At 35.7% G+C, this 25,800-nt stretch overlaps 14 protein-coding genes across 14 annotated transcripts; 9 read left to right on the forward strand and 5 right to left on the reverse strand.

Moving 5' to 3' along the window:
• Nucleotides 1-720: 720 nt before the first annotated feature.
• PDC11 (indolepyruvate decarboxylase 1) lies at nt 721-2,424 on the forward strand (the record flags this gene model as incomplete). Its single annotated transcript, XM_015610019.1, has 1 exon — nt 721-2,424. The coding sequence occupies one exon, from the start codon at nt 721-723 to the stop codon at nt 2,422-2,424; it is 1,704 nt and encodes a 567-aa protein (XP_015469157.1).
• A 314-nt stretch (nt 2,425-2,738) lies between these two features.
• On the forward strand, nt 2,739-4,850 carry ATM1 (ATP-binding cassette Fe/S cluster precursor transporter; the record flags this gene model as incomplete). The annotated part of the gene is made up of 1 exon (XM_015610020.1): nt 2,739-4,850. The coding sequence occupies one exon, from the start codon at nt 2,739-2,741 to the stop codon at nt 4,848-4,850; it is 2,112 nt and encodes a 703-aa protein (XP_015469158.1).
• Nucleotides 4,851-5,038: 188 nt separating this feature from the next.
• Nucleotides 5,039-5,266, forward strand: AC631_01191 (uncharacterized protein; the record flags this gene model as incomplete). The annotated part of the gene is made up of 1 exon (XM_015610021.1): nt 5,039-5,266. One exon carries the CDS (start codon nt 5,039-5,041, stop codon nt 5,264-5,266), a length of 228 nt encoding a protein of 75 aa, XP_015469159.1.
• A 93-nt stretch (nt 5,267-5,359) lies between these two features.
• Nucleotides 5,360-8,242, reverse strand: AC631_01192 (uncharacterized protein; the record flags this gene model as incomplete). The annotated part of the gene is made up of 1 exon (XM_015610022.1): nt 5,360-8,242. One exon carries the CDS (start codon nt 8,240-8,242, stop codon nt 5,360-5,362), a length of 2,883 nt encoding a protein of 960 aa, XP_015469160.1.
• Nucleotides 8,243-8,553: 311 nt separating this feature from the next.
• On the forward strand, nt 8,554-10,068 carry AC631_01193 (pantothenate kinase; the record flags this gene model as incomplete). Its single annotated transcript, XM_015610023.1, has 1 exon — nt 8,554-10,068. One exon carries the CDS (start codon nt 8,554-8,556, stop codon nt 10,066-10,068), a length of 1,515 nt encoding a protein of 504 aa, XP_015469161.1.
• Nucleotides 10,069-10,318: 250 nt separating this feature from the next.
• On the forward strand, nt 10,319-11,806 carry AC631_01194 (uncharacterized protein; the record flags this gene model as incomplete). The annotated part of the gene is made up of 1 exon (XM_015610024.1): nt 10,319-11,806. The coding sequence occupies one exon, from the start codon at nt 10,319-10,321 to the stop codon at nt 11,804-11,806; it is 1,488 nt and encodes a 495-aa protein (XP_015469162.1).
• A 29-nt stretch (nt 11,807-11,835) lies between these two features.
• On the reverse strand, nt 11,836-13,017 carry AC631_01195 (putative cysteine synthase; the record flags this gene model as incomplete). Its single annotated transcript, XM_015610025.1, has 1 exon — nt 11,836-13,017. One exon carries the CDS (start codon nt 13,015-13,017, stop codon nt 11,836-11,838), a length of 1,182 nt encoding a protein of 393 aa, XP_015469163.1.
• Nucleotides 13,018-13,178: 161 nt separating this feature from the next.
• Nucleotides 13,179-16,217, forward strand: AC631_01196 (uncharacterized protein; the record flags this gene model as incomplete). Its single annotated transcript, XM_015610026.1, has 1 exon — nt 13,179-16,217. The coding sequence occupies one exon, from the start codon at nt 13,179-13,181 to the stop codon at nt 16,215-16,217; it is 3,039 nt and encodes a 1,012-aa protein (XP_015469164.1).
• A 304-nt stretch (nt 16,218-16,521) lies between these two features.
• AC631_01197 (uncharacterized protein) lies at nt 16,522-19,206 on the forward strand (the record flags this gene model as incomplete). The annotated part of the gene is made up of 1 exon (XM_015610027.1): nt 16,522-19,206. The coding sequence occupies one exon, from the start codon at nt 16,522-16,524 to the stop codon at nt 19,204-19,206; it is 2,685 nt and encodes an 894-aa protein (XP_015469165.1).
• Nucleotides 19,207-19,304: 98 nt separating this feature from the next.
• Nucleotides 19,305-20,402, reverse strand: AC631_01198 (uncharacterized protein; the record flags this gene model as incomplete). Its single annotated transcript, XM_015610028.1, has 1 exon — nt 19,305-20,402. The coding sequence occupies one exon, from the start codon at nt 20,400-20,402 to the stop codon at nt 19,305-19,307; it is 1,098 nt and encodes a 365-aa protein (XP_015469166.1).
• Nucleotides 20,403-20,561: 159 nt separating this feature from the next.
• AC631_01199 (uncharacterized protein) lies at nt 20,562-21,194 on the forward strand (the record flags this gene model as incomplete). Its single annotated transcript, XM_015610029.1, has 1 exon — nt 20,562-21,194. The coding sequence occupies one exon, from the start codon at nt 20,562-20,564 to the stop codon at nt 21,192-21,194; it is 633 nt and encodes a 210-aa protein (XP_015469167.1).
• A 63-nt stretch (nt 21,195-21,257) lies between these two features.
• AC631_01200 (uncharacterized protein) lies at nt 21,258-23,606 on the reverse strand (the record flags this gene model as incomplete). The annotated part of the gene is made up of 1 exon (XM_015610030.1): nt 21,258-23,606. The coding sequence occupies one exon, from the start codon at nt 23,604-23,606 to the stop codon at nt 21,258-21,260; it is 2,349 nt and encodes a 782-aa protein (XP_015469168.1).
• A 154-nt stretch (nt 23,607-23,760) lies between these two features.
• Nucleotides 23,761-24,501, forward strand: AC631_01201 (putative acireductone synthase; the record flags this gene model as incomplete). Its single annotated transcript, XM_015610031.1, has 1 exon — nt 23,761-24,501. One exon carries the CDS (start codon nt 23,761-23,763, stop codon nt 24,499-24,501), a length of 741 nt encoding a protein of 246 aa, XP_015469169.1.
• A 72-nt stretch (nt 24,502-24,573) lies between these two features.
• RAD23 (Rad23p) lies at nt 24,574-25,759 on the reverse strand (the record flags this gene model as incomplete). Its single annotated transcript, XM_015610032.1, has 2 exons — nt 24,574-25,623; nt 25,694-25,759. 2 exons carry the CDS (start codon nt 25,757-25,759, stop codon nt 24,574-24,576), a joined length of 1,116 nt encoding a protein of 371 aa, XP_015469170.1.
• Between the last annotated feature and the right edge of the window lie 41 nt (nt 25,760-25,800).

Raw genomic sequence — 25,800 nt, forward strand, 5'->3', positions numbered from 1 at the left:
TGGCTGCAAGTCCGATAACGACAATAAATCATTCAATAGCTTGAGAGAAAAATATTTCAATATCGTGTATGTAGGATGGTACAATATGTGCTGTTTAGATTGAAATGTAAGGAGTACTTTAACTCTGTAGTTTAAAGGATTGATGATTGAAAAGTGGAAAATTAGTATAGAAATTCAAAATATGTATTAACATGTAAGGATTTTATGTTTCTTCTGAGTCGAACTTAAATGTCTCATGGGTAGGAAAATTTAAGCCTGAGAATTGACTACGTTCTCATTTACTTTACTTGGTTACAAGTTGCAGATATCAGAATTATAATACAGAATCATAGGCTATGGTGATTGAAATATACACAATGCTGACATAAACTGGAAATCTACTATCATTATAATATATACTCGTTTAGAGTGTACGTATTGAATCAAAAATAAGATCATTTTATAATTTCAATTCTGTTTTCTGGGAAAACTGCAATAAAGCTTATCAAGGTTATCAGTTTAAGTTGCAAATGCATAAGAAAGCCATATTATAGTTAACGGTAGATTGTAAATCTGGAATACTTTTTAACGCATATAATTCCAAATATATGCGCTTAGGGAGACTTGGGGTCTTTTTTGTCGCACTAGTTGAATATAATAAATCTATACTTACTGTTGACAGTTGATAAATACATACTTGATTCATTGGATTTCCGATTTCAACTTTATATGATCACAGAAATGTCTGAAGTCACCTTAGGAAGATATATATTTGAGAGACTTAGACAATTGCTGGTCCAGACTGTATTTGGGCTCCCTGGAGACTTCAATTTGTCACTTTTAGATAAGATTTACGAGGTAGATGGGCTTCGATGGGCAGGTAATGCCAACGAATTGAATGCAGCATACGCAGCAGATGGATACAGTAGGGTCAAGGGGCTTGCATGTTTAATCACCACCTTCGGAGTGGGTGAATTGAGTGCTCTTAATGGGATTGGTGGAGCTTTTGCGGAGCACGTAGGATTGGTGCATATTGTAGGTGTTCCGTCGATCTCGTCTCAAGCAAAGCAACTCTTATTACATCACACTTTGGGAAATGGAGACTTCACAGTGTTCCATCGGATGTCAAATAATATTTCACAAACAACTGCATTTATCTCTGATATTAAGTCGGCTCCCAAAGAAATTGATAGATGCATACGAGAAGCTTACATTTTTCAGAGACCAGTATACATTGGATTACCAGCGAATTTAGTGGATATAAATGTTCCAGCAATGTTGTTGAGTACCCCAATAGATCTTTCACTACGTGAAAATGATCCTGAAGCCCAACAAGAGGTAATAGACAATATCTTGCAATTGGTATCCGAAGCCTCCAACCCGATAATATTGGTAGATGCCTGTACTTCGAGACATAATTGTAACAGTGAAGTAGAAGCATTAGTAAATAAGACACAGTTTCCGGTATTAACAACCCCAATGGGCAAGTCTGGCTTTAACGAATCGCATCCCAGATTCGCCGGGGTATACGTGGGGACCATGTCGCATGTGGAAGTTAAAAACTTAGTGGATGGTGCCGACTTGATTTTAGCTGTCGGAGCCTTATTATCAGATTTCAATACTGGATCTTTCTCCTATTCGTACAAGACTAAAAATGTGGTCGAATTTCACGCTGATTGCATAAAAATTAAACAAGGAACATATCCTGGAGTGCAAATGAAAGAAGTCCTTAATGTATTGCTTGATAATGTAGACTCAGCAATTAAACATTACAGTCCTGTTACCATTCCCTCGCCAACCCTTTTGACTAATTCTGTCACCAATTCGGAGGTCCTGTCAGCTTTGCTTACACAGGAATGGTTGTGGAGCAAGGTCAGTTCTTGGTTTAAAGAAGGTGATATAATTATCACCGAGACTGGTACATCAGCATTTGGAATTGTACAAACAAAATTTCCGAATAATACAATTGGGATTTCCCAGGTTCTATGGGGTTCGGTCGGGTTTACCGTCGGGGCTACATTAGGAGCAGTAATGGCTGCAGAAGAAATCGATCCCAATAAGAGGGTCATTTTATTTGTAGGGGACGGATCGCTTCAATTGACGGTGCAAGAAATCTCGACCATGGTTAAATGGGAAACCAGACCATATTTATTCGTTCTCAATAACGATGGTTACACTATCGACAGATTAATACACGGGATGAGTGCAACATATAACGATATCCAGCCTTGGAATAACCTTGCATTGTTGCCTTTATTTAATGCGAAATACTACGATGCAATTCAAGTTTCCACCACCGATGAACTTGAAAAGTTGTTCAGTGACGAAGATTTTGCAATTAATTCAAAAATCAGAATGATAGAAGTTATGTTACCAAGAATGGATGCGCCAATAAATTTAATAAAACAGATGGAATTCATTTCGAAAATGAATACTGATACTTAGCTTTAGCCGGATACTTTATAGACTTAGATTTCATATTACATAGTGTTAAAATATGTAAACGTTTAATTGGCGAATGACACGACCATGATCAACTGTGGAACAATTTTTAAGCAACAAGCGTGCAATGTTACCTTAAAGGTTTCTTAGTTTATCCCATAAGCATTCTAAAACAGACCTACATTTTTATAGACGTTGTTGATTATAACATATATTGATTGGTTTGATCCATTACTTTCAACCTAGATCTTCACAAAATTTTAAGAATTTTTGTTTCTGTATATATTATCTAAACCATCGCTTATCAGATAAGAATGATGAAATGGGGTTTATTTGGGGCGGTTAAGCCTTTCAGGTCATTGACTCCATTTTCACAAACAAGGACATTAATGACCTTAAGATCTCCATTTATACCTTCCAAACGAATCCCAGGGGTAAGGCTACAGTTGACTCCGGCTTATAAGTATCCTACGATCCATGGAAGAAGATTTTTTCAGTCTTCCCATAAATTGGGTGTTAATTCTAAGGAAGACTCGTCTACCTACCTATTCGGAAGAAAGATATCTACTTCAGAACTGAAGATGATCAAATCGTTGTTAGTGACTATATGGCCCAAAAATAAACCAAGTTTTAAACTTAGGGTCATACTTGCATTGTCATTATTGATTGCCTCGAAATTGTTGAACGTGGAGGTTCCCTTTTTCTTTAAGAAAATAATAGATGAGATGAATATAGACTGGACAGAACAATTAGGAACTGTGGGAACTGTAATTGGTACTTTGATTATTGCCTATGGAGGAGCAAGGTTTGGAGCAGTCTTATTTGGGGAGTTAAGAAATGCGGTATTCGCATCAGTAGCTCAGACAGCCATTAAGAGAGTTGCTCATAATACATTTGTGCATTTGTTGAATATGGATTTGAACTTCCACTTATCTAGGCAAACTGGTGGGTTGACTAGAGCTATTGACAGAGGTACAAAAGGTATCTCATATGTCTTGAACGCCATGGTGTTCCATATCATCCCAATTTCTTTCGAAATATCTATGGTATGTGGAATTTTAATTTATAACTATGGGATTTCTTTTGCGGCTGTTACATTGGCAACTATGTTGAGTTATTCCGTATTTACTATAAAGACTACAGCATGGAGAACAGGTTTCAGGAGACAAGCTAATAATGCAGACAATCAGGCAGCAACTGTTGCTTTAGACTCATTAATTAATTATGAATCAGTTAAGTATTTCAATAACGAAGGATTTCAAGCATCAAAATACGATAAGGCTTTAACAAACTACCAAAATGCTTCAGTTAAAGTGGCTACGTCTTTGGCGTATTTGAATGCTGGACAAAACTTTATTTTCACATCAGCTTTAACGGCAATGATGTATATGGGATGCAATGGGGTTGCCACTGGATCACTATCCGTTGGTGATTTGGTCTTAATTAACCAGTTAGTGTTTCAATTGTCTGTTCCTTTAAGTTTTTTGGGCTCTGTGTACAGAGAATTGAAGCAATCTTTGCTTGACATGGAAAACTTATTCCAATTGCAAAATCACGAAGTATCAATTAAAGACGCTCCAAACGCAAAACCATTAGTGTTGAACAGTAGAGGAATCCCCGGAGAAATTAAATTTGAAAACGTTACCTTTGGATATCATCCAGACAGACCAATATTACAGAATGCATCATTCACCATTCCAGCCGGTGAAAAAATTGCCATTGTTGGTCCTTCTGGAAGTGGTAAGTCAACTATATTAAGATTAATATTTAGATTTTATGATGTAGAAAGTGGTAGAATTTTAATTGATGGCCAGGATATTTCAAAGGTTACTGTTGAGTCGTTGAGAAAGGCAATAGGAATTGTTCCACAAGATACTCCTTTGTTTAACGATACTATTCTCGAAAATATCAGGTATGGGCGATTAGATGCTACAGATGAAGAAATCCTCGAAATGATTGAAAAAGTCCAATTGACCAAGCTAATGGAGGATTCTCCAAATGGAGTTAACACCATAGTTGGTGAAAGGGGTATGATGATTTCTGGGGGTGAAAAGCAAAGATTGGCTATAGCTAGGCTACTTTTGAAAAGAGCTCCCATTACCTTATTTGATGAAGCTACTTCTGCTTTAGATACTCATACAGAACAATCGTTATTAAGAACAATTAGAACTGTTTTGACCAGAAAGGAAAATACACATATAGCCATTGCTCATAGGTTAAGAACAATCGCTGATGCTGATAAAATTATTGTTTTGAACAAGGGCCAAGTCCAAGAGGAAGGTACTCACTATGACTTGTTGCGGAACCCAAATTCATTGTATTTCCAATTATGGAATATCCAAGAAAACTTGGATATAGATGAAGAATTAAATGAATACGCAAAAGAAGCTGAAAAATTGGAAGCAAATACAGATGACAGTAAAAAATAAATAGTTGTATAACTAAAGATGTGAATAGATGCTCGTAAATATAAATTTTCGCGATAATATAGTAGTTTATTTCACTGGAAAAAATGACTAATTGGAACTGATTCTTCGGTCTTAAAGAACATGTGCAAACCAATAGATTGTTCTACTTGCCGTAAGTATTCACTCGGCTTACAGATGCCAGAATACTGATGATTACCAGTTTTGGTTTATGGAACCTTTTTTTACTAACAAGAACTTCAGCTGGAAAGACTTGGATAGGTTGTGGATTGCATATTCCATACGCTATGAGCTTGGTTCCTAAGGAACTGTGGTGTACTTGTATTTCGGGATCCGGTGTTGAAAGTGAATATCCTCCTAAGTTTGGTGATGGAGTTGCAAACGAGGAAAATGAATTAGAGGTTAAAATTCACTCTTAGCGTAAGTGTGTTAATAATAGTAATAGTATACACGAAGATTAATTTTATTATATCTATTATTTATTTATAAAATTTTAATTATATTTACAGGAATCATGGTAAATTTTTAATCAAATCATTATAAAATTTACCAATGGTTTGTTTTTCAATATTTGTATCTTCTAAATCTTGAACTAGATCTTTGAGACCATGTTCAGGTAATTTTTGAAGCTTTTCTTTAACAAATTCTTCTCTCAATGAGACTAAATCACTATGGAATTGCATTAAATCACCAAGAATTATTTTTGAAATATTCTTCATTGTAATTGCTAATTGCTTTGCCCAATCTGAACCCTTTCTTAAAGATTTCAAAATCCACTGATCATAGTGCAATTTGTACCAGTGCCATAATTTTAAAATATCAGATTTAGAATGCTTGAATTGAAATCCTATTAAGGCTAACTCAATCAATTTGGAATCAATGTTAGTCATAACAAAGTTTAAAGATTTCGAAAGTAGGTCTTCATTTTCAGCGAACGACAATGATGAAACAGCAACAGTCTGTAAATGTTCGATAGAAGAATTAGAATTATTCAATATCGAGTTATTTGAATTTTTCACTAATTGCAAAATTTGCTTGTATTCTTTTTGGTTAGCCTTTCTCATGGTTAAATTAAAAATAGATGGGAATAATTCCCTTGGCGTGAAAGTCTTATTAGAACTAGGATTGATAAAGTTCTTGAACATTTTTCTACACACGTCTTGAAACTTTGGGATATTCAGACCTATATGTAATATAAGGTTTCTAACTTCCATTTCAATCGGCGAATAATCAGATGTTAACACAAATAACCTTTCCCAGTTGCCAATTTTGTTATATAACTTTGTAATATATCTTTCAAGCCATATCTTGTACTCTGAGTAATCGCTAAAGTGAAGCAATATATTACTGATAGTTTCTAGGTAGTTCAAGCCTACCTTCAAAACATTATTATCAATTTCCCATTTGTAATCTATAAAGCAGTTCAATACCGCAATAAGAGATATTAAATGTTGACTGGTAGAATTCTCTTGACCTAATAATTTTCCGTAATCATTGATTATAGAAATGGTCTCTTGGGGTGTAAAATTGTTATTAACTATGTTAGTACATATACGTGGAATAAATTCATTACTGTAAACAACTTTATAATAGCCCGATTTGTTGGAATTTAATGTAATAAATTGATGTAAAGGAATTGGGACCTCTACCTTTCTATCAGTCAACATAATGTTCAAAATTTTAAGATTTTTTTTATCGTCAATTAATTTTATAGATAATGGCAAATGATATGGAGTATCTTCCAAGTTAAAATCTTGAGGATTATTGTTGAACAAATATCTATGCTGTTCAATTATTAATTTATCATCTTTTGTTGTCACATTGACAATAGGGTAACCAGGATATCTTACCCACGAATGGACAAAGCTCAATAAATCAATGCTTGTAAATTCATTCAACACATTCCATAAATCAAAAGGCTTAATATTCCTAAACTTGTATTTATCTATAGCTTTTGATACGCCTTTTAGCATATTCGAATAATTGGTCCTTGAGAAATCTTCTCTGGTTGAATTTTCATTCTGCAATATACTTCCAATCATAGACAACAAAATTATTCCCTTTTCGTACGCTGTCTTATCAAATAAATCTTGAGTTGAGTCAGACAAAGAAGATTTAATACTCGAAGTAATTTCATGAATGCTAGGTAACGAGGAAGAATTTGTGGTTTCGTCATAAAAGCAATCTTCATCCATTCTAGTCTCTTGATCATGCAATAATCTTATCTCGAACGCATCGTCCTCATAATCCTCTTTATCTAACCTAGCAACGTAGAGTAAATAATTACCCAACCATGTAGCAAATGACTCGTTCAACCATAAGTTCGACCAGTCATCAAAGGAAATCAAATTCCCAACCCACTGATGGACTAACTCGTGAGCTATCAATTGGCGTACTTGAAGTTTAACTGCTTCGTGAGAGCTCTCATCAATCAACAATTGGCTGGATAAGACCGTTACCAAGCCCCAATTTTCCATTGCGCCGTCACTTAAGAATGGCAATGCAACAAAATCCAACTTATCCAATGGATATTCATGATTAAGCATTTCTTGCAATATTGGCAATAAGGAGGAGGTGACGTATAACGGATAGGAACATGAAGGTAACGTCCCAATAGGAGCGTACACTCTAACTGGAACTACATGATCATTGTTCTCTAAGTATTCTAAATCACCAATAACAAATCCAAATACAGAAGAAGCAATTGGAGGTGTTGGTTTGAATGCAAAACTTGCATTTTCGGACATAGGGACCGGAAAAGGATCGGCAATCAAGGATGAATTAGACAATACCTTGAAGGAGCTCAATGTAACTATTGTCAATTTGATAGGTACCTTGAAGTTCAATTCGTCTACCACGGGAAAAATCAATTTACAGAAATGAGGTTGTGTATGGGTAGCCAATACATAGTTATTTGATTTGCCTGAAATAGAATCCAAATAATTCGTCTTAAAGAGCCCCTTTGTTTGGTCCTTATATGTTTTGATGGTGTTGATTTGACCCATATAAGTCAAGCTAACTTTTGCCCTTTCTGGAGTTTTCCATTCGTAGTTAGAATTAATTGTAAACGAAACCTCATGTCTACCTCGGTCATATTCCACTTTTAAGTTCGTGGTGTCTTCTCCGTCGACCAAAACAGCTTTTGTAATAATAAGTTTACTCGCATGTAATGTTAATTTGAAATCATCAAACGACCCATGATATTTATCGTTTTTTTTAATGTCAATTGTAACTAAACCATTGAAATTTGGCTTCAAATGATTAATGTCCAAGTGCAAATCATAAGATTCTGGAATGTATTGATTTCTCAATGACAAAAGCTTTGAACTCGTATCAATTTGAGATTTATCCAATTTCCTAGACAAGTCATTGACGCTGTCTTCTTTGCTTGACATTTTCTCTGATTTATAACCCCAGTTTCAGGTATTTCTATGTTTAACCAGTTGAAACGATTTTTTTGTGAAAAATTATGTTCCCTGTACATAGAGTGTAGTCCCAACAATAATTTTTTTCGTTTATTATATACGATACTTACCGTTATAAATAGCGAACTAAATAGCACATTTTTTCATTGAAGGGATATTCTGACCTCGAAAATTGTATAGGAGTATAACCAATAGTGACAAAAGCGAACTGATTTGAAAGAAAAAAAACAATTCACAAATTTAATCGACGTGGACAGTGAATTATTAATAAATTAGTTTTAATGGGGTTATTAACGCAGGTAAAACCAAATTCCAACGATGAACTAGATTTACAACTTATTGATCCAGGAAGGATAAAGATTGATTGTTCAGGATCTTATATTGCTAATGATCATTTATTGAGAGAACAGTATCATTCACCGACCCCATCCACTACTCCATCGCCGCAAGCGTCAGATTCTTCTTCTGAGTCAGATGGAGACGTCGATGGAGAGCTCAATGGGTTTAAGGAAGGCGAGAGTGAAAGCAGCAATGAACCTAAAGGTAATGCTGCTTTACCGCCAGATTTGAAGAAGGCTGACATTTCCTCCAATAAAATCAGAGAAATTGAATTAACGACCACAAATTTGAACAATGAGTACGATCTCACAAAAAATATTACCTTGCCAAAGCACAATTCCGAAGTGATTCATATTTCGGTTGATATAGGCGGTACATTAACTAAGCTTGTGTATTTTACAAAAAGTCATAGGGGAGACGGAAAAGGAGGGGGGAAATTACATTTCAAAGATTTTCAAACTGAAAATTTCAGTAATGAGGTATTGAAATTTATGATCAAGCTTATTCAGAAATCCATTCACAAAAAAGAAGTTCCACCAATTACCTACATAATGGCTACGGGTGGTGGTGCCCACAAATTCTACCAATTGATGACTAAAACGTTTCGTAAATACAAGTTTCCAATGAAAATAATAGCTAAAGACGAAATGCATTGTCTTATCAAAGGTTTAGACTGGTTGATAACTAAGATTCCAAACGAAATCTTCACATATGATTTGGAAGAAAACAATACAAGATTCATCCCCAACCCATATACCCATGACGAACAAATATATCCTTATCTTTTGGTTAACATTGGAAGCGGTGTTTCTATGATCAAAGTTACTGGTCCAGGTCCAAATGGATTTGAAAGAATTGGGGGCTCTTCATTGGGTGGAGGTACATTGTGGGGTTTGTTATCTCTATTAACCGAAGCAAACGATTATAATGAAATGTTAGAAATGGCTCAACGTGGTAATAACGAAAATATCGACTTGTTAGTTGGTGATATTTATGGATCAAATTACAACAAGATAGGTTTGAAATCGAGCCACATCGCGTCTTCCTTTGCCAAAGTATTTAAAAAATTGAGATTCAACAATGACCTGAACAAAGATGGCATGCTCAATGGAAGTCCTAGGTTGACACCAGCTGAAAAACTAGCTCAGTTTAAGCAAGAGGATATTGCAAGATCCTTACTATACCTGATTTCTAATAACATTGGTCAAATCTCGTATTTACAAGCATTAAGATTTGGCTTGAAGAGAATATATTTCGGAGGCAGCTATATTTCAGGACATAAGCAGACTATTCATACTCTATCATACGCTGTTAACTTCTGGTCTCATGGTGATATGAAATCTTATTTCTTAAGGCATGAGGGTTATTTAGGAAGTGTCGGTGCTTTTATGATGGGTCCTAACAGCGAAAATTTGAAAAATCATGAATCGAATTCTCCAAAGTCTAACAAATCATGAACATTTATGTGCTATGAATATTTTCTTTATCATTCAATTCTCACTTTGCATATATACATTGTGTATATTTATTTATTATTCATTCATTTACCATATTACAATGTAATATTTCACTTTTCAATGTAACGTTGTAGTTTCAGGGTTACATCAAAAATCATTTTATGACACAAAACATCCACCCCAAATTAACGATCAATGGAACGTAATATATAATAACATTATATCTTCTAAATTAATTTCATGGTAGATAATGAACGATAATAGTCTGAATCGACAATCGACTTATTCAAATAACCTACATCCTACATATACCAAAGAAAAATCTACTAATAACGATTCTCAGGCTAATATAAGTACTACTACTTCTAATAATAATAATAATAACAATAATAATAGTAATATTAAAAATTCTCCATTACCATCGAATTCAATATATAACGGACATTTCTTATATCCATCGAATCCAAATTCAAGTCCCTTAATACATACCTTTAATTCTGAGTGGGTAGATTCTCCAGACAACTCGCCATCTCGCACCAAATTCAATAATCAGGATATGTCTACAACCATATTGGCAGATACTGCAACTATAGCTTCCTCACAGAATGAAAACTCTTCCCATAAGTCTAAATTTGAAACACCATCAAAACCTAAGGCATCAATTTCTTTTATAACACCGGTCACTGATTCCAAGACATATGATACTATAATTCTCAATGACAAGCAACTCAAGCCTTCATCACCTGAGCCTGACTTACAGCATAACGTCAAATCAATGGATATATTATGGGCAATGTTAAACAACATTACCGGTAAGGATAAATTGGCTAAGTTTGGCCAGTTTACTTTGAGGCTTTTACTCCACCATGCCAAACAAACTCAAGATTACCTCAGTGACGGGTATATCAATATAAATATTATAAATACAAGATACAATAATAAAGAAAAGAAGTTAAATTTGCTTCGGAACTTTATACACCACCCTCAGGACTTTATTAAAATAATAGTCATATTGGCATGTTCGATATTCAGATCCAGGTTGAGCGGTACTGCTGGCGGTTTATCATTGTTCAGACAATTTCTTAGGTTTGGCCAGTCTCCATTCAGACTCCGTCGTTTAAAAAATAAGCTAGGAGCAAGAACATTAAGTGCTTCGAAATCGGGTGATTACACAATAGATGTGTCGAGCCTCGGTAAGTATTGTACAAAGGATGTTTTGGGTGATATATTATCGTTATACTATAGTGTATTTGATGAAGCTGGGTTATTATTTAAAATGAACTTCTTCAGAAATAAAGATCTTCGTAAGATTATTTCAAGACATGAGTCTTTAGCATGGTACTATGAAACTTTGCTTGGTATCTATAATGCTTATGCTAGATTGCAAAAATTCAGCCAACAAGAAATGGACTTGAAAATTCAAATACAAGTGAAAAGTAAAGCTCGACAATTATCAAAACAATTGTTGGGCGCTGGTTCAATTGAAGGGCTTTCTCACGAAGATGACACGAAAGACACTCAGCTTTTAAAGGAAATTCAATTCAAAAAGTACAACTCTTACATTGATATTTACAAATGGTTATCTGATCTTGTTTTTAACACTTACACTGTGTTTAAGTTGGCATTACCATTTGATACCCTACAAATATGGATGGGAATAAGTGCTTCTTCTTTAAGTATACTTAAATTATATCGAGAAACAAGAAAACGTTTGATAGCTGAGTCTTTGCGGAAATAATAGAATTCTTTATATAGAGATTAATGAACTCAAGGCAATTTATTATCTCCTATAATATCCTGTAATGTAATATCATTAGGCAATTCAGCAGCTTCTTTCCAAAATTTGGATAAGTGTCTTGCCCCCGAATCACAAGCGATTATCACTATTTTTTGTCCTGGACCATATTTGAAAGCAGTTTTAACTGCAGCAACACAATTTATTGCGGAAGAAGAACCCCAGAATAGTCCATCATTAATACACAAAAATTTTGCCATTTTCAACGCTTGTTCATCACGAACTCTAATTGCTTCTTCGATATTATGCTCGCCCTGTTGAAAATTCCAAGTCAACCTATTTAATCCAATACCTTCGACTAAAGTATCTACCTGATGTCTTCTTCTCGTCCCTTCCCTTTCCACCGAATCATACATCACACCATAGTTTACTCTATTGGCTAATCCAGAGCCCTGGGGATCTGCCAATATTATCTTTATACTCTCATTTTTTTCTTTTAAATACTTGGAGACACCAGCAATTGTTCCTCCAGTACCAGAGCCGTTTATAAACACATCAACATTTCCTTCCATCTGTTCCCAAATTTCTGGCCCTGTAGAGCTGTAGTGTATCCGCCAATTGAAATCGTTCTCAAATTGATCCGCAAATATAGCATTCTTACTGTTAGACTTATCTTCGTTGATTTTCTGTGCCCCGTACCTGGCAGCATTTGTATACTGGTTGGGATCCACTATAGATGCAGGTTTTACAGGCTCCAACTCTGCCCCCAATGACTTTAATAATTGCATTTTTTCAGGTGAAGTATCATCTGGAAGACATATATGTGCCTTGTATCCTAAAGCATTGGCTAAAACCGCAAACGATATTCCAGTCGATCCTGAAGTACCTTCAAATATGACGTCCCCATGATTTGGCTTCAATTTTCCAAGTTTTTCGTTTGCTCTTATAATTGACAATGCCACACGATCCTTAGCACTCCCAGCGGGGTTCATTAATTCCAACTTGGCATAGATCTTGCATCCTGTAAGTTTTGATAACGATTTGATCTCAATCATCGGAGTATTTCCAATTAAAGATTCAACACCCCTGGACCTAGGGGACAAGGAAGTAAGCTTTTTTTTACTATAATTTATCTGATCATGAATCTGTTTAAGAATTATTAAAGCTGATACTATAGCAGCACTTGATTTTAGAACAAGCTTCCAATTGATCATCTTGATATATAATGAATCCATATTATCTACAATATAAAATCAATTCTCAAAATTGTCTCAATCAGGTGATGATGACGGTATCATAAAAAATAATAGCACTAATATAAGTACCGTGTTAAATTGAATACTAAGCATCGGATTCAAGCTAATTGGAAGTAAATATGGCTAACAAAGGTGGCTGGAAGTTTAGAAAACCTCGAGGCTCCAGAGCTTGTACAGTTTGTCGATTAAGGAAGGTCAGATGTGATGCAGAAACACAGATGCCTTGTTCGAATTGTATTTCATTTGGATCGGATTGCAGGTTTCCTGAACCTAGAAGAAAGAAGGGCAGTAATATTGCATCCAACTCACCTCAACCTGGTAGTCCTTCGGTACAAATGGACGACAGGGAAAATCATTTACCCATAGTTAATACTTATGGTAACTCTATCCAAACAAATAATTATTCAACTATTGGACTACACAATACGTATAACGAAGGAACCAATATACCAGTTCCACAGTCATATCAGGTGCAGCCAGGTAATCAAGTTAATCATTTGAATCAGATGCATCACCAGCATATATTACCCGTGCAAGTGCAACAACAAGCACAACAATTCACACCGATGGTACAAGACCATAATATGCAGCAAATACGACCACAGGCACAGAATAGTAATCATATGTTAGGTATGGCACCAAATCAGCAGTATGTTGCACCCTCAAATCAGTCATATACTGCTCCACTAATTAATCAACTGTATGTGCCGTCTCTGTCGATACAACTGCAAGGTCAACCTTGGCTACAACATCCAGCGAATAAGCTTGAGAATATCAATACACCCTCATATATTCCCAATGACCCACTAACTAACATATCTGTCAGAAATGTCATGCCCCAGTATAATCCATCTGATATGAACACTCCGTCTAATAATGGAGTGAAAGTGGCTCCTAGGAGAAAGTTGAGTAAATACTTATATTTGGGACCTACATCTTGTTATTCATATTTTGCAGATGATTGGCGCTTCAAGGGAAATGAAGAAAAACATAACAAAAATATTGTCGAGTTGGGATATAATAAGTCATCCAGTATTGATCCAAGAGAGATTATTACAGAATTACAAGTATTGAATATAAAGGGAGCATTCAGTTTACCTTCCAGGCCAGTCATTCTAAACATATTTGAAGCGTTCTTTGATGCCATATATCCGCTGATTCCTTTAATTAATAAAGATATCTTCATGAATCATTTTAATGATCCAAATCCAGACAAGCAACCTCCTCTAATATTGATACAGGCAATACTTTTGGCAGGATCAAAATATTCACAGCATCCAGCGATAGTTAACTCGCATAATAGTAGTTCGGCTGCAAGCTTTGCATTTTATCAAAGGGTTAAGGCGTTATATGATTCCACGGTAAAATTTGAATACGTTGGTGATGGTGACGACGACGATGGACATTTAGCTTTTAACTATCCAACAATGTTAGTACAAGTTTCTTGTTTATTATCGTGGCATTGGGTTGATCCTGAAGATATATCTAGGGGTATATATTTTTGGATCAGAAATGCTATTACTATTGCTCAGACATTCGGATTTCATACTAATATGGCGGAAGCACCTTTTGTTCAAGATTTATTGCACAAGTACAACAACAACGAACAACAAATCTATAAAATTCATCAACAGATATTCAATTGGAAAAAGATATGGTGGTGGTTATATTGCAGAGATAAATCTGCGGCAATGAGTTTTGGAAGACCCTTAACAATTGACATACATGAGACATCTTGTGGTGTGCCTTCTATGAAAGATTTTGAAAAGTACGAATCAGAAAATTGGTCAGTGGAGAATAAACGAGATAGACTTCTTGCAGAATATTTTATCCATATAATCTATCTATCTGAAATTTTGGACTTGGTAATAAAAGAGCAGTATCAGACTAGACATCCTCACAATACTGAAGTCGCCATGTCTAGAAATACGAAGGTAGTTAAACAACTAAATTTATTAATGGGTATATTCTTCAAGAACTTACCATCTGAACTCAAATTCACCGCTAATGATCCTAAATCTATGAATGCGTTTTCTTGTTTATTAGGACCCTTATATTATATTACACTTTACCATATCAATAGGGTGAAGCTAATTACCACCCAGGAGGACAATAATAAGTATTGGGGAATTTCATTTCAAGCAGCATATATGACATCACTCATCGCTCAATATTTAAGTGATAGAATGAGTACAGGAGAGAAATTGATGTTGTCGCCTCTGTTGGTGTATACCATGTCCATGGCAATGATTATCCTATCGTTTCACACCGACTCTACCAATAGAATTGTTGCTCAAACTGCATCAAAACAAATGCATATATGCTTAAAATTTTCAAAACAATTCCATGCTTCATGGCCAGGTGTTGCTTATCTGTTAGTTACATTTTTTACAGAGAGATTGAACAAAGAAGATAAAAAAGATGATATGGTTTCAAGGGCTAAAGCCGTATTGGTCAAAGCGTGTGAAGATTTCAAATCAGACGAAGAAAGAGGAAAGTCAGATCATCTGAGACATCTGAAAACATTTGATTTGAACTTTATGCTAAACGAATCTGATGATCGAGCCAATCCTGATGTTTCTGATATTTCAAGTAACGGGGACCATGGTTATGACCATGACGATGAAGACTTGAGTTTGCCTATGCACAACATAGTAACTATTGAGCTTCCACCAGTAGATTCCGATTTTTACAAAGCATTTAGTGCTACACAATTGTTCCCTAAGGACACAGCAAAGATCCACACTATTTCGCCTACGCCAACCCCGGTGCAATCTCCTCCTTCATCAAAAATAAACCCCCAACAGCAATTCCACTCACATTCCGGGCCATCTAATGTACAGCTACAGCCATCAAATGATGCAAATAACACACGACCACACAACTCTGTTTCCGATCATCAGCTATTTTCAGAAGGCTTTCCTGGCTTCGTTGCAAATTCAAATGCATCAACTACCACCCCGGTGCATACATCTGCGGCATCTTTCGGTACTGAAAATATTCCACTTTATCCTACGGCCCCTGATGCGCCTATGTATCCATATCCACCGCCTGCACAACAATCTAGCTCTCTCGATTTCCAAGACAATGCGGTCTTGGATAGTCAGTACTTCCTAAACGTTAATAGCGGTGTCAACTGGAATACTTATAATATTTAATCTGGTATCATATTTTATTGTAGACAATGCTACAATTTCGTATTCCGACCTATTCATTTTTTCCCGATATGTATAATAACTTGTAACTATCTAAGAAATGTACGATATATTTGATAATTATACATAGATATATATTATATATGCAAGTTCGATAATGCTAACCGAACTGAAATTTAGTAGATTACTAACTATATAGACAACAAATCGCGGAATTTTTTTTTTTTGCGAAAACTATTCCCCAGTAATTGGATATTTAGTGGAGGATTTAGTGAAGGATTATACTAATCAATTAACTTAATCTATCATGGCCAGTAAAGTTAAGAAAGAAAGACAAGATAATACCGCGGATGTGGTAGGTTCTGCTGGTGATGATACAAATGGAGTTGCTAAAAGTGGTTCAACCCAGAACCCAAAGAATAGTAATAATAATGATAACAATAATAATCAAGAAAAACCAAAAGCCTTTACGATTAAATATAAAAGACCAAGGGGGTCGCGAGCATGTGTTGTTTGCAGATCAAGAAAGGTTAGATGTGATGCTGAAATTCATATTCCATGTACCAACTGTATAACTTTTGGATGTGAATGTACATTACCTGAAGCTAAAAAGAGGGGCAATGTATCGGCAGAATCAAAAGCAAAGAGAAATAAAACCAATGACAAAGAAGCAGGAACTCAGTCATCAATGAGCTCGAGTGTTAAATTGGAAAACAAGAATGCAGCAGTGAATCCTAGTATAAGCAATCTTGCCTCGTTAACGGCGGAGTCTCACGGCACTACATCGACTATTGAACCGGTATTGAATATTTCACAAGTAAGTGTTCCGCCATCTTTAACATCAAATTACAAAACAAGGCCATCCATGCACAAAAAGGAGTTGAACAATGGAAAAGGTAAAGCTGCGTTGACGTTTTTGGGGTCTTCGTCAATTGCACAAGTTGCACAGAAAGTGGGACAGAATCATGTTCAGCTAACTGAGGATGTTTTTGATTCTACAGAAGAATCGCTTGACTCAGCAGAATTGGAGATTTTGAAGTTACGAGGCGCTTTCCTTCTACCATCCCATGAACTTTGTTTAGATTTGATTGATTCATATTTTGAACATGTTCATCCATTGATGCCAGTCATCAACCGAACTGAATTTATGAGAAAGTTCAACGACCCAGAAAATAACCCGTCCTTAATGGTCCTTCAAGCAGTGCTACTTTGTGGATGTAGGATTTCCCAAAATCCATTGTTGCTCGATTCTAAAGGCTCTAATAATTTAGCGTCATTGACCTTCTTTAGAAGAGCCAAGGCATTATACGAAGCTAACTATGAAAGTGACCCAACCTCGATTATACAAACTTTAATTTTAATTGGTTCATACGGTGAAGGACCAGAAGATGTTACAAAGAACTCGTTTTATTGGACCAGAGTGGCCGTAGGTTTGGCCCAAGGTTTTGGTTTTCAAAGGGATATTAGTAGTTCTCCAAATATGAGCGAGACTGATAAAAAAGTATGGAGAAGAATTTGGTGGTGTTTATTTGAAAAAGACCGTAACGTGTCCATTGCCTATGGTAGACCGTTGGTTATAGACCTTAACGATTGTGATGTTCCAATGCTTACAGTTGAAGATTTCAATGAAGATGAGCCGGATTATAAATCACCTTACCCTGTGAATGAAACTCAAGCCTTATATATCATACACTTGGTTAAATTGGCGGAAATTACAGGAATAATTATCAAATATCAGTATACAGTCAAGGCACAACTGATGAAAACAAAGAACAAGTTTTCCATCGTTCAACATTGTGACATGTTGATGGGTATTTGGTTTGCAAATTTACCTCCCCAATTGGTATTTTCATTGAAAGATACTTCGACACACAATTTCTACAGTTGTTTCTTGAATGCGCAATATTATAATCGTTTATACTTAATTCATAGATCGAACTTATTAAGAATGGCAAAGTCAAACTCAACAAATCCAAATAACTATAAATATCCTTCTTGGGGTATTTCCTTCCAAGCTGCTAGAATGATTTCAATAGTTTCCAAAATCCTATTGGATAGAAATCTTATCAAATATTGTCCTGTTATGTTTATTTATATTGTTTTCACGGCTTTAGTGATGTTGATCTATCATATTGATTCCCCTAACCATGTTATTGCATCTACTGCTTCAGATTCATTATTTGTTTCAAGGGCTGTAATGAAAGAATTAGCCAAGCACTGGCCAATTGCAAATGTTCTTATGAAGCTCTTTGATAAATATGCCAATGATAAAATGAAAAGGGCAAAGCTTATCGAAACAGGTTCAAAAATCGCCGAATTACAAGAATTACACGCCGACCAAAAGACGATGTCTTCTGAAAGTAATTTGAATAACTACTACTGTAGTGAAGACAGCACTAAAATTGAGAACGATATTATTGCAAATAATGATGGCTCACCTTTGTCTTATGGCAATAGACCATCTCCTAATCATCTGATATCCTCTGGTGTCTCCCCTGGAAACACTTTAAATAAGGAGGCGGGAAGTCAACCAAATATTGAACAATTGGTTCAACGAATTAAACATCCTAAACAAAATGTTAATAATAATAATAAATCTGATATGTTATCTCCTCCAAAAGTTAAGACTGGAGAAACGTCACCAACATCGTCAAACCAATCTTTCCCAGATATATCGTTAGTTACAGAGAACTTACCAACGAATCAGAATTTTTTTGAAAACTTTGAGCCAACTCAGTTGTTTCCAGATGTTAAATTCAGTTTACCTCCGACAAGAGCACAGTCGCCATCAACAGTCCAAGATATCAATGAAGGTAGTTTTGATCAGGCAAATGAGAATGACCAGACAAATATGTATCAGTCTCTTGGTGGGTCCATGTTAGATACAAATTTTATGGACAGCTCATACATTAATATGAATTTACAATCCGCTGCTACGGGAAACAATTTCTTAGATGATGACCTTTCATCGCTTTTTAATATTCAAGGTTAATAATATAGAATATATATTACCTTATATTTGATTCAACTTAACAAAGAAATTCTATAGTATATACTTATTTATTTGTATTTGTAATAATATGATATGATTTATTTCCAAAACGACTTCTTGCTTTTAGATTTCAGTTTGATTTTCTTCAAATGTGCCAATATTTCCTCTCTCTTTAATTTTTGGCTGTATCCAATTAAATTTTGTATGACAGATTCGTACACTTCGTTATTCTGTTTTTGATCATCCAATTGCTTGTTCCAAACGCTACTCAACTCAATTAATTGATTATAATTATCATTGTACTGTTTCAATTTTTCTCGCAAGCTTTCTGAAGTCGAAGATTCCAAGAACTGATGAGATGAATTATTTAAATTGTCAGTTTCAATAGTTGATAAGATTTCTGTAGTTTTATTCAATAAATCTGTCTTTTGATCAGGTGAAACTTTCAAATCTTCAAATGCTGGTATGTCAAAGCCTTCCCATTTAATATCTTCTTCATTAATAGACTTTCTCCGTGGTACTTTTGGAGCTTGTAGCAAATTTTCTTCCTTTATCTCATCCAAATTAATTGGAACACCCAATTTGATCAACAAATTGTGGCGGACATTCAGTTTAATCCAATTTGGAGGTTGCAAATGTGGAATTTGAGACAATTCGTTATATATTTGACTTGATCTTTCTGTCAATAACGTATTCTCGTGGGTATCATGATCATGGTCTTGAATATGACTTATATTCGTAAATAAGCTATTCATTGTTTCATGCAAGGATTTTTCAAATAACGTTGAGTTGTTAAGCACTTCCTCACTAAAACTTACATATCCACTAGAAATCTTGTTCTCTACGTTTTCTACTGAGTTAACTTCTTCAGGCTCTTCTAATTCTGTAAATGAAGCGTCATCAAATGATCCAAAATCACTATCGTCATCATCGTCTTCGGCTGCTACACCACTCTCGATTTCAATAACATTCTCAAAGCCGTCGTCCATTTCTGTATTAGAATTGATATCCTCCTCTGGTTGGATGTTTGTTTCATCATCTATTCGTCTGGCATTCTTATTCTCATCTTCTTGGTTCTTATTGTAATCTTCATTAATTCCTTCTTCTATTTTATCCACCATCTGTTGATTGGTTTCCTTATCATTTATGTCATTAAGTACTTCATTGTTTTTACTCTTAATTGTTTCATCTGTCATCCTTGTCGCTTCTCTTTTGTTAGATGTAATTGGAGTTTTTTAGAATAAATATATTTTTGTTGATATCTTTTTGACATTTTTGTGCAATTTGATGTTAAGCAAGTTTATTGCAGCTATCGGTGTATTTTCCATAATAAGCCTAACTTGCAGGGAAACAATATGTCAATAATAGCAGAGAAACAGTTCATCATTTTCTCTATTGGAAATCCTGGGCCTATCAATAGACACTCTACGGGACATTTAGTATTGAAAGAATTGATTGAATATTTTGATGCAAAGCAACTAGTGAAACCTCTGTCCAATTCCATGTACTCTATGACGGAGATTGATAATTTAGCATTAGTCAAGTCAAATAGCTACATTAATGATTCAAGTAAGCTGTTGAAGCAATATATTGAACAGGAGAGAATAGGTCTAGCACAAGCAGTCTTAGTTATCCTCTACGATGAGTTTGATTTAGACCTAGGAAAGGTTAGAATATCACAGTTCAAGAAAAACGAATCGCACAATGGAGTCAGATCTCTAAAGGAATATATATCTCGTCAGCCTTCTGACCTGAGGGTGTATAAATTGGGTATTGGAATCGGGCCAAAGCCTTCGAATGCAACTACAAGTACCATGTCGTCTTGGGTATTATCAAACTATAAGCCGGAGGAACGGGAAATTATAGACAATGTAAGTATACCCCTAGCTATAGATTATATAGATCATATCATAGATGCAAATGGTGAAATTCCAGATTGCAGTAAATTAAATGCATCCTTTACGAAGCGATCAAAATTACAGGCATGAAAAGACTTCGCAACGGGTTAGATATATATATATATTAATAGATGTCTATTGGAAAATTTTATATCAGAAAACAGTATTCCGTCTGTGCAATTTACTGTCTCGTGAACTAGGTCTTAATAAAGATTTTATGAAATGTGAACTTGTACTTTCTTGCTCTTCCAGAGTGTTTCCAGTATTTTCGTCATTGGCCTCATCTCCCGTGGATATTCCGTAGTCATCATCATCATAATATTCATCAGCATTGTCTTCTTCGTTCTCACCGTCACAGTCTTGCGTATTGGCAATATGCTTCTCCTTTTCAAAGCTCAAGATCTCATCATCACTTGAATCACTTTCATATTCATCATCATCGAAAGTGGCAGCTTGAACCTCAGCCAGTGTTGGAGATAATTCTGTTTCGGGACTAACAGACGATGTCATGGTATTGAAGTTAGCTGATAACTTTGTTAGCTTTCTCCCTTTCTCTATAGCTTTCTCTATGCTTAGTCTATGTTTAACAAATAATATCCTTGGGTACATCGCTCTTTCCCCTTTCGAAAGCATTTCGGCCAATCTCTCTTCAGTTGGGTCACTTAATATGTACCAAAAATCTTTCAATCTGTTTCTTGGCCAAATTGTAATAGAACCAGAAAACCTCTGTAACCAAATATTCAGCCAATCTTGTTCTAACAAGTGAGGCAATAAATCAAGGCTTTTAACCATCTGCAACCATTTGGTTATTTCCAACTTGAATAATTGTTCTAAGGCTGTCGCAATAAACCCACCACGTAATGATGCATATTTTTCCTTATGTGTCTTACGACGTGGTATTGCTACTGGTCTTCCCACTGTTCCTTTAGGTGCAAAAAAGAACAACAGAATATGTGGATTAACCTGTGACACAATAGAAAAGTTGACATTATAGTATGTATTTAAAGCATCAATTGGAATATCTGTACGTAATGATCCATCTCTCCATTTGCTTCCTAACGAAAATGGAACAACACGATCAGTTTTCAAATCTTTCATCAAAAGGACAACTGGGTTCAAAATTCCTGGAACAGCGGATGATGCTAAAAGCGACGACCAAATTATACAATTTGGAGATGTGATATTGTTACATAAAATCACTGGAGAATGAGGATTTGAAGGCACCGTAGAGATATTAAGTCTTCTTCCCGTTCTTTTAAAAGATTCATAGAATGTTGTAGAGCCCCTAGTGAAGAAATTTGCCTTTCTTGCCCAAGCAAGAGAATCAAATCTAGCACCCGTCTTCCACCATCTAGGAATCCACACATACCAAGGATCTTCACAAGCCGTAATTTTTCTGGCCAATTCGGGTACTAGTAATTTCTTCAATTCATCATCAGTCCTTGTGCACGATAATGCTGCTATCAAACCTCCACCAGATGTACCTGAAATTATTGAAGGCAACAAATCATTATCAAGAAGTGCTTTTACGATCCCAAAATGAGTATATGTGAAACAAGCACCTCCACTTAAACACAACGCTGTTTTACCATAGTTCTTCAGTACAGTTCTAAAAAACTTCCGCTTGTCACTAAAACTGATATTCTCGGACACTATTACCTTATCAATACATACAATGACTTCATCAATGTACTTTTCTACCAAATGTTTTGTCCCATAGTATCTATGTGAATACAACTGTCTGTTTTCAATGCCAGCGAAGTTCTTTTTAATACATCCTTGCAATATCACCATTAAATCATTATCACGCCCCTCTTCTCTTAAAGATGCTAGTTTGGATATGGTGAGTTCGACGGTTTTATAATCATAGTAAGAGAATTTAGGATTTTCAGACCACTTGTCAAGATTCAAAAATCTATCTAATTCCAATGCATTTTGAACCCACTCATCGTAGCTCTTTGAGGCTCTTAGTTTGTCTCTCAAGTCTTTACGTTTACCCACCCATGTCAAGAAGTATTCCAGTAGCGCAACGTACGCTCTTACGATAACATACATAAAGCATAATAACGAAATCCATGACAGAATAAATATAAGAATAGGCCATCTAAGCATCGTATATGATGCACTCGACCGAAATTCGTTCGTTATTTTGGAGTGACCTTCACTCCCATTAGACTTTTTTTTACTCTTGTTCCTTATCTTTGTCTTTGGTATAGATTTGCTAGTATTAATTGGCCACCAATCGCTCTTGGAAGAAATCAAGTCCGGCCTATGTGTACCTTTCAATGTACTCGAAAGCATATCTGCTCCTACCTCATCTATTTCTTCTGTATCTCTCTGTATAGTGGTACTATCTTGAAATTCTTTATCAGATGGAGTTGCAGACTTTTCATTCTCGATATTTTCATATTGCTCTTCCCAAGCTAAGGCCTTGGCAAACGAACGGATATGATCTTCGACTATATAATTACTATCTTCGTCAAATAGTTTCTTTCGATTCATATTCTCCATACTTGTCTGTATATATATTGCTGTTTGTCTACTCTATGGGATTTCATGATGATGATACCTATATTTCATATACAGGATGAAATCTTACAATTAACTGAAAGATACTATATAGATTCATATATATATAGATTCATGGTACAAAACTATGCCTGTTAGCTTTGCAACCCCAATTGAAGTTGTTATTTTAGATATTGAAGGGACAGTATGCCCTATATCATTCGTTAAAACCACTTTGTTCCCTTATTTTCTTGAAAAATTACCACTGGAATTATCAGCTTTAACATATCCAGTCAAATCCAAAACCAATTCACAGGTTGAAGAGATATGCAGCCAGTTTCCTGAGGATGCTAGACAGTCTTATGACAATTTGCTCGAATATGTGACATCATTGGTCAATAACGATATTAAAGATCCAGTCTTGAAATCGTTTCAAGGGCTCATCTGGAAATTGGGCTATGAGAACGGAGAATTGATGGCACCTGTCTATGATGATGCTATTGAGTTCATAAGCGGTTTATGTAAGTCCAAAAAGATCTACATATACTCATCTGGTAGTATCAAGGCGCAGATTTTGCTTTTCGGCCATGTCAAAGATGCTAGTGGATCTTCAGTCGATTTGAATCGTTATCTTTCAGGTTACTACGATATTACGACTTCTGGTTTCAAGCATGATTCGAGCTCATATGTGAGTATTTTAAAGGATATTGGTTATGAAAAGAAACCATCTGGTGTGTTATTTTTGAGTGACAATATTAAAGAAGTTGATGCTGCGATTAAGGCAGGTATGAACAGCGTAGTTGTCCACAAACCGGGAAATGCGCCATTGACTAAAGAGGACAAGCAATCGTTAAGCATTATCGAAACTTTCAAGGACTTGAAAGTGTAAAACGGTTTGAGAAATGTGCTTAGCTAACGTTTATGTATTACTTTTATAAACTACTAATGTACAAAATATCTCTTACATATCTCTAAACAAAATATCAGCAGCCACTTCCTCATTTTTATCACAAGCCATGTAAACTTGGATCACTAAGTTACGGTCGAATCCCAACTCACATAACCTATTTATAGCACTTTCGTCTTGTTCTGTCATTGCAATACGAACAGTTTCCGGTTCGTTTCCTTGACCAGCACCTTCGGCGCCTTCACCTTCACCTTCTTCAAATTCAAACCCCATGTCATCGCCACTTCCTAAAAAGCTTCTGATAAAGCCTTCTGGATCTTGTTGGATCAAGGCTGCCACTTGTGGATTAGATGCTGCTAATTGCTCTAACAAAGGCTGGATCAACTCTGGGTTTGTTTGCAAAGCAGTTCTTAATAAACGCATCTGATTGTCTTCACCTAGTTCGTCAGCACCGGATTCGGCGCCGCCTACACCACCTGCTGCATCCCCACCTTCTCCTTGAGCTGCTGCTGCCGCTGCTGCTTCAAATAAGTTTTCCCCGTGTCCTTCTTCACCTTCGTTTTCATGATCATCCTCATGATCATTAGTAGTATTTGCTGTGGATTCACCGACCGGTGCTGATGCTGGTTGTTCTGCGTGGCGTTGTAAAGATTCAGGTATACCAGTCAACAAGTATTCAACCGCACGATGTGGATTATTAAATGCTGCTCTTAAAGCTTCTTCAATTTGGGGTCTTTCATATCCCATTTCCATGATGTTCTGAATCGTTGCTTCTCTATCATCACCTTGAGTGAATGCTGAACCTGGTTCCGAGTTTTGCTGGTTCGTCGAAGCTCCAGCAGCTGTAGTTGAAGTACCACTAGTATTAGTGCTATCGGTAGTACCACTAGCATCTGTGCTAGTCTTTTCTTCTGCTTTTGCTGGTACCGGTGCTGGACTGGCTTTCTTTGCCTTAGAAATCATAAAGATGATCGAGTCTCCCTCCTTAATCTTGAACGATTCTAATGTTTTATCATCTTGTAAAACCTTACCAGAATAAACAAACTTCAATTGAGATACTTCACAATCCTTTTCAGAAGCAAGCTTTTCTTTAGTAGCCAAAACCTGTCGATATGTTAGCAAATGTCTAAAAATATTAATATGTTTTCAAGAGATTCAAGTGTTGAGTACATACTGTGTCAGAAAGATCCACTTCAATTGGAACCTTCTGCTTTTTAAAATCCTTGAAAATAATTTGCATGCTGAATTAATTGTCCCTCTTCAATACAGTTGCTAATACTA

The sequence above is a fragment of the Debaryomyces fabryi genome (assembly GCF_001447935.2).
Source record: "Debaryomyces fabryi strain CBS 789 chromosome Unknown contig00015, whole genome shotgun sequence".
Taxonomy (NCBI): Eukaryota; Fungi; Ascomycota; class Pichiomycetes; order Serinales; family Debaryomycetaceae; genus Debaryomyces; species Debaryomyces fabryi.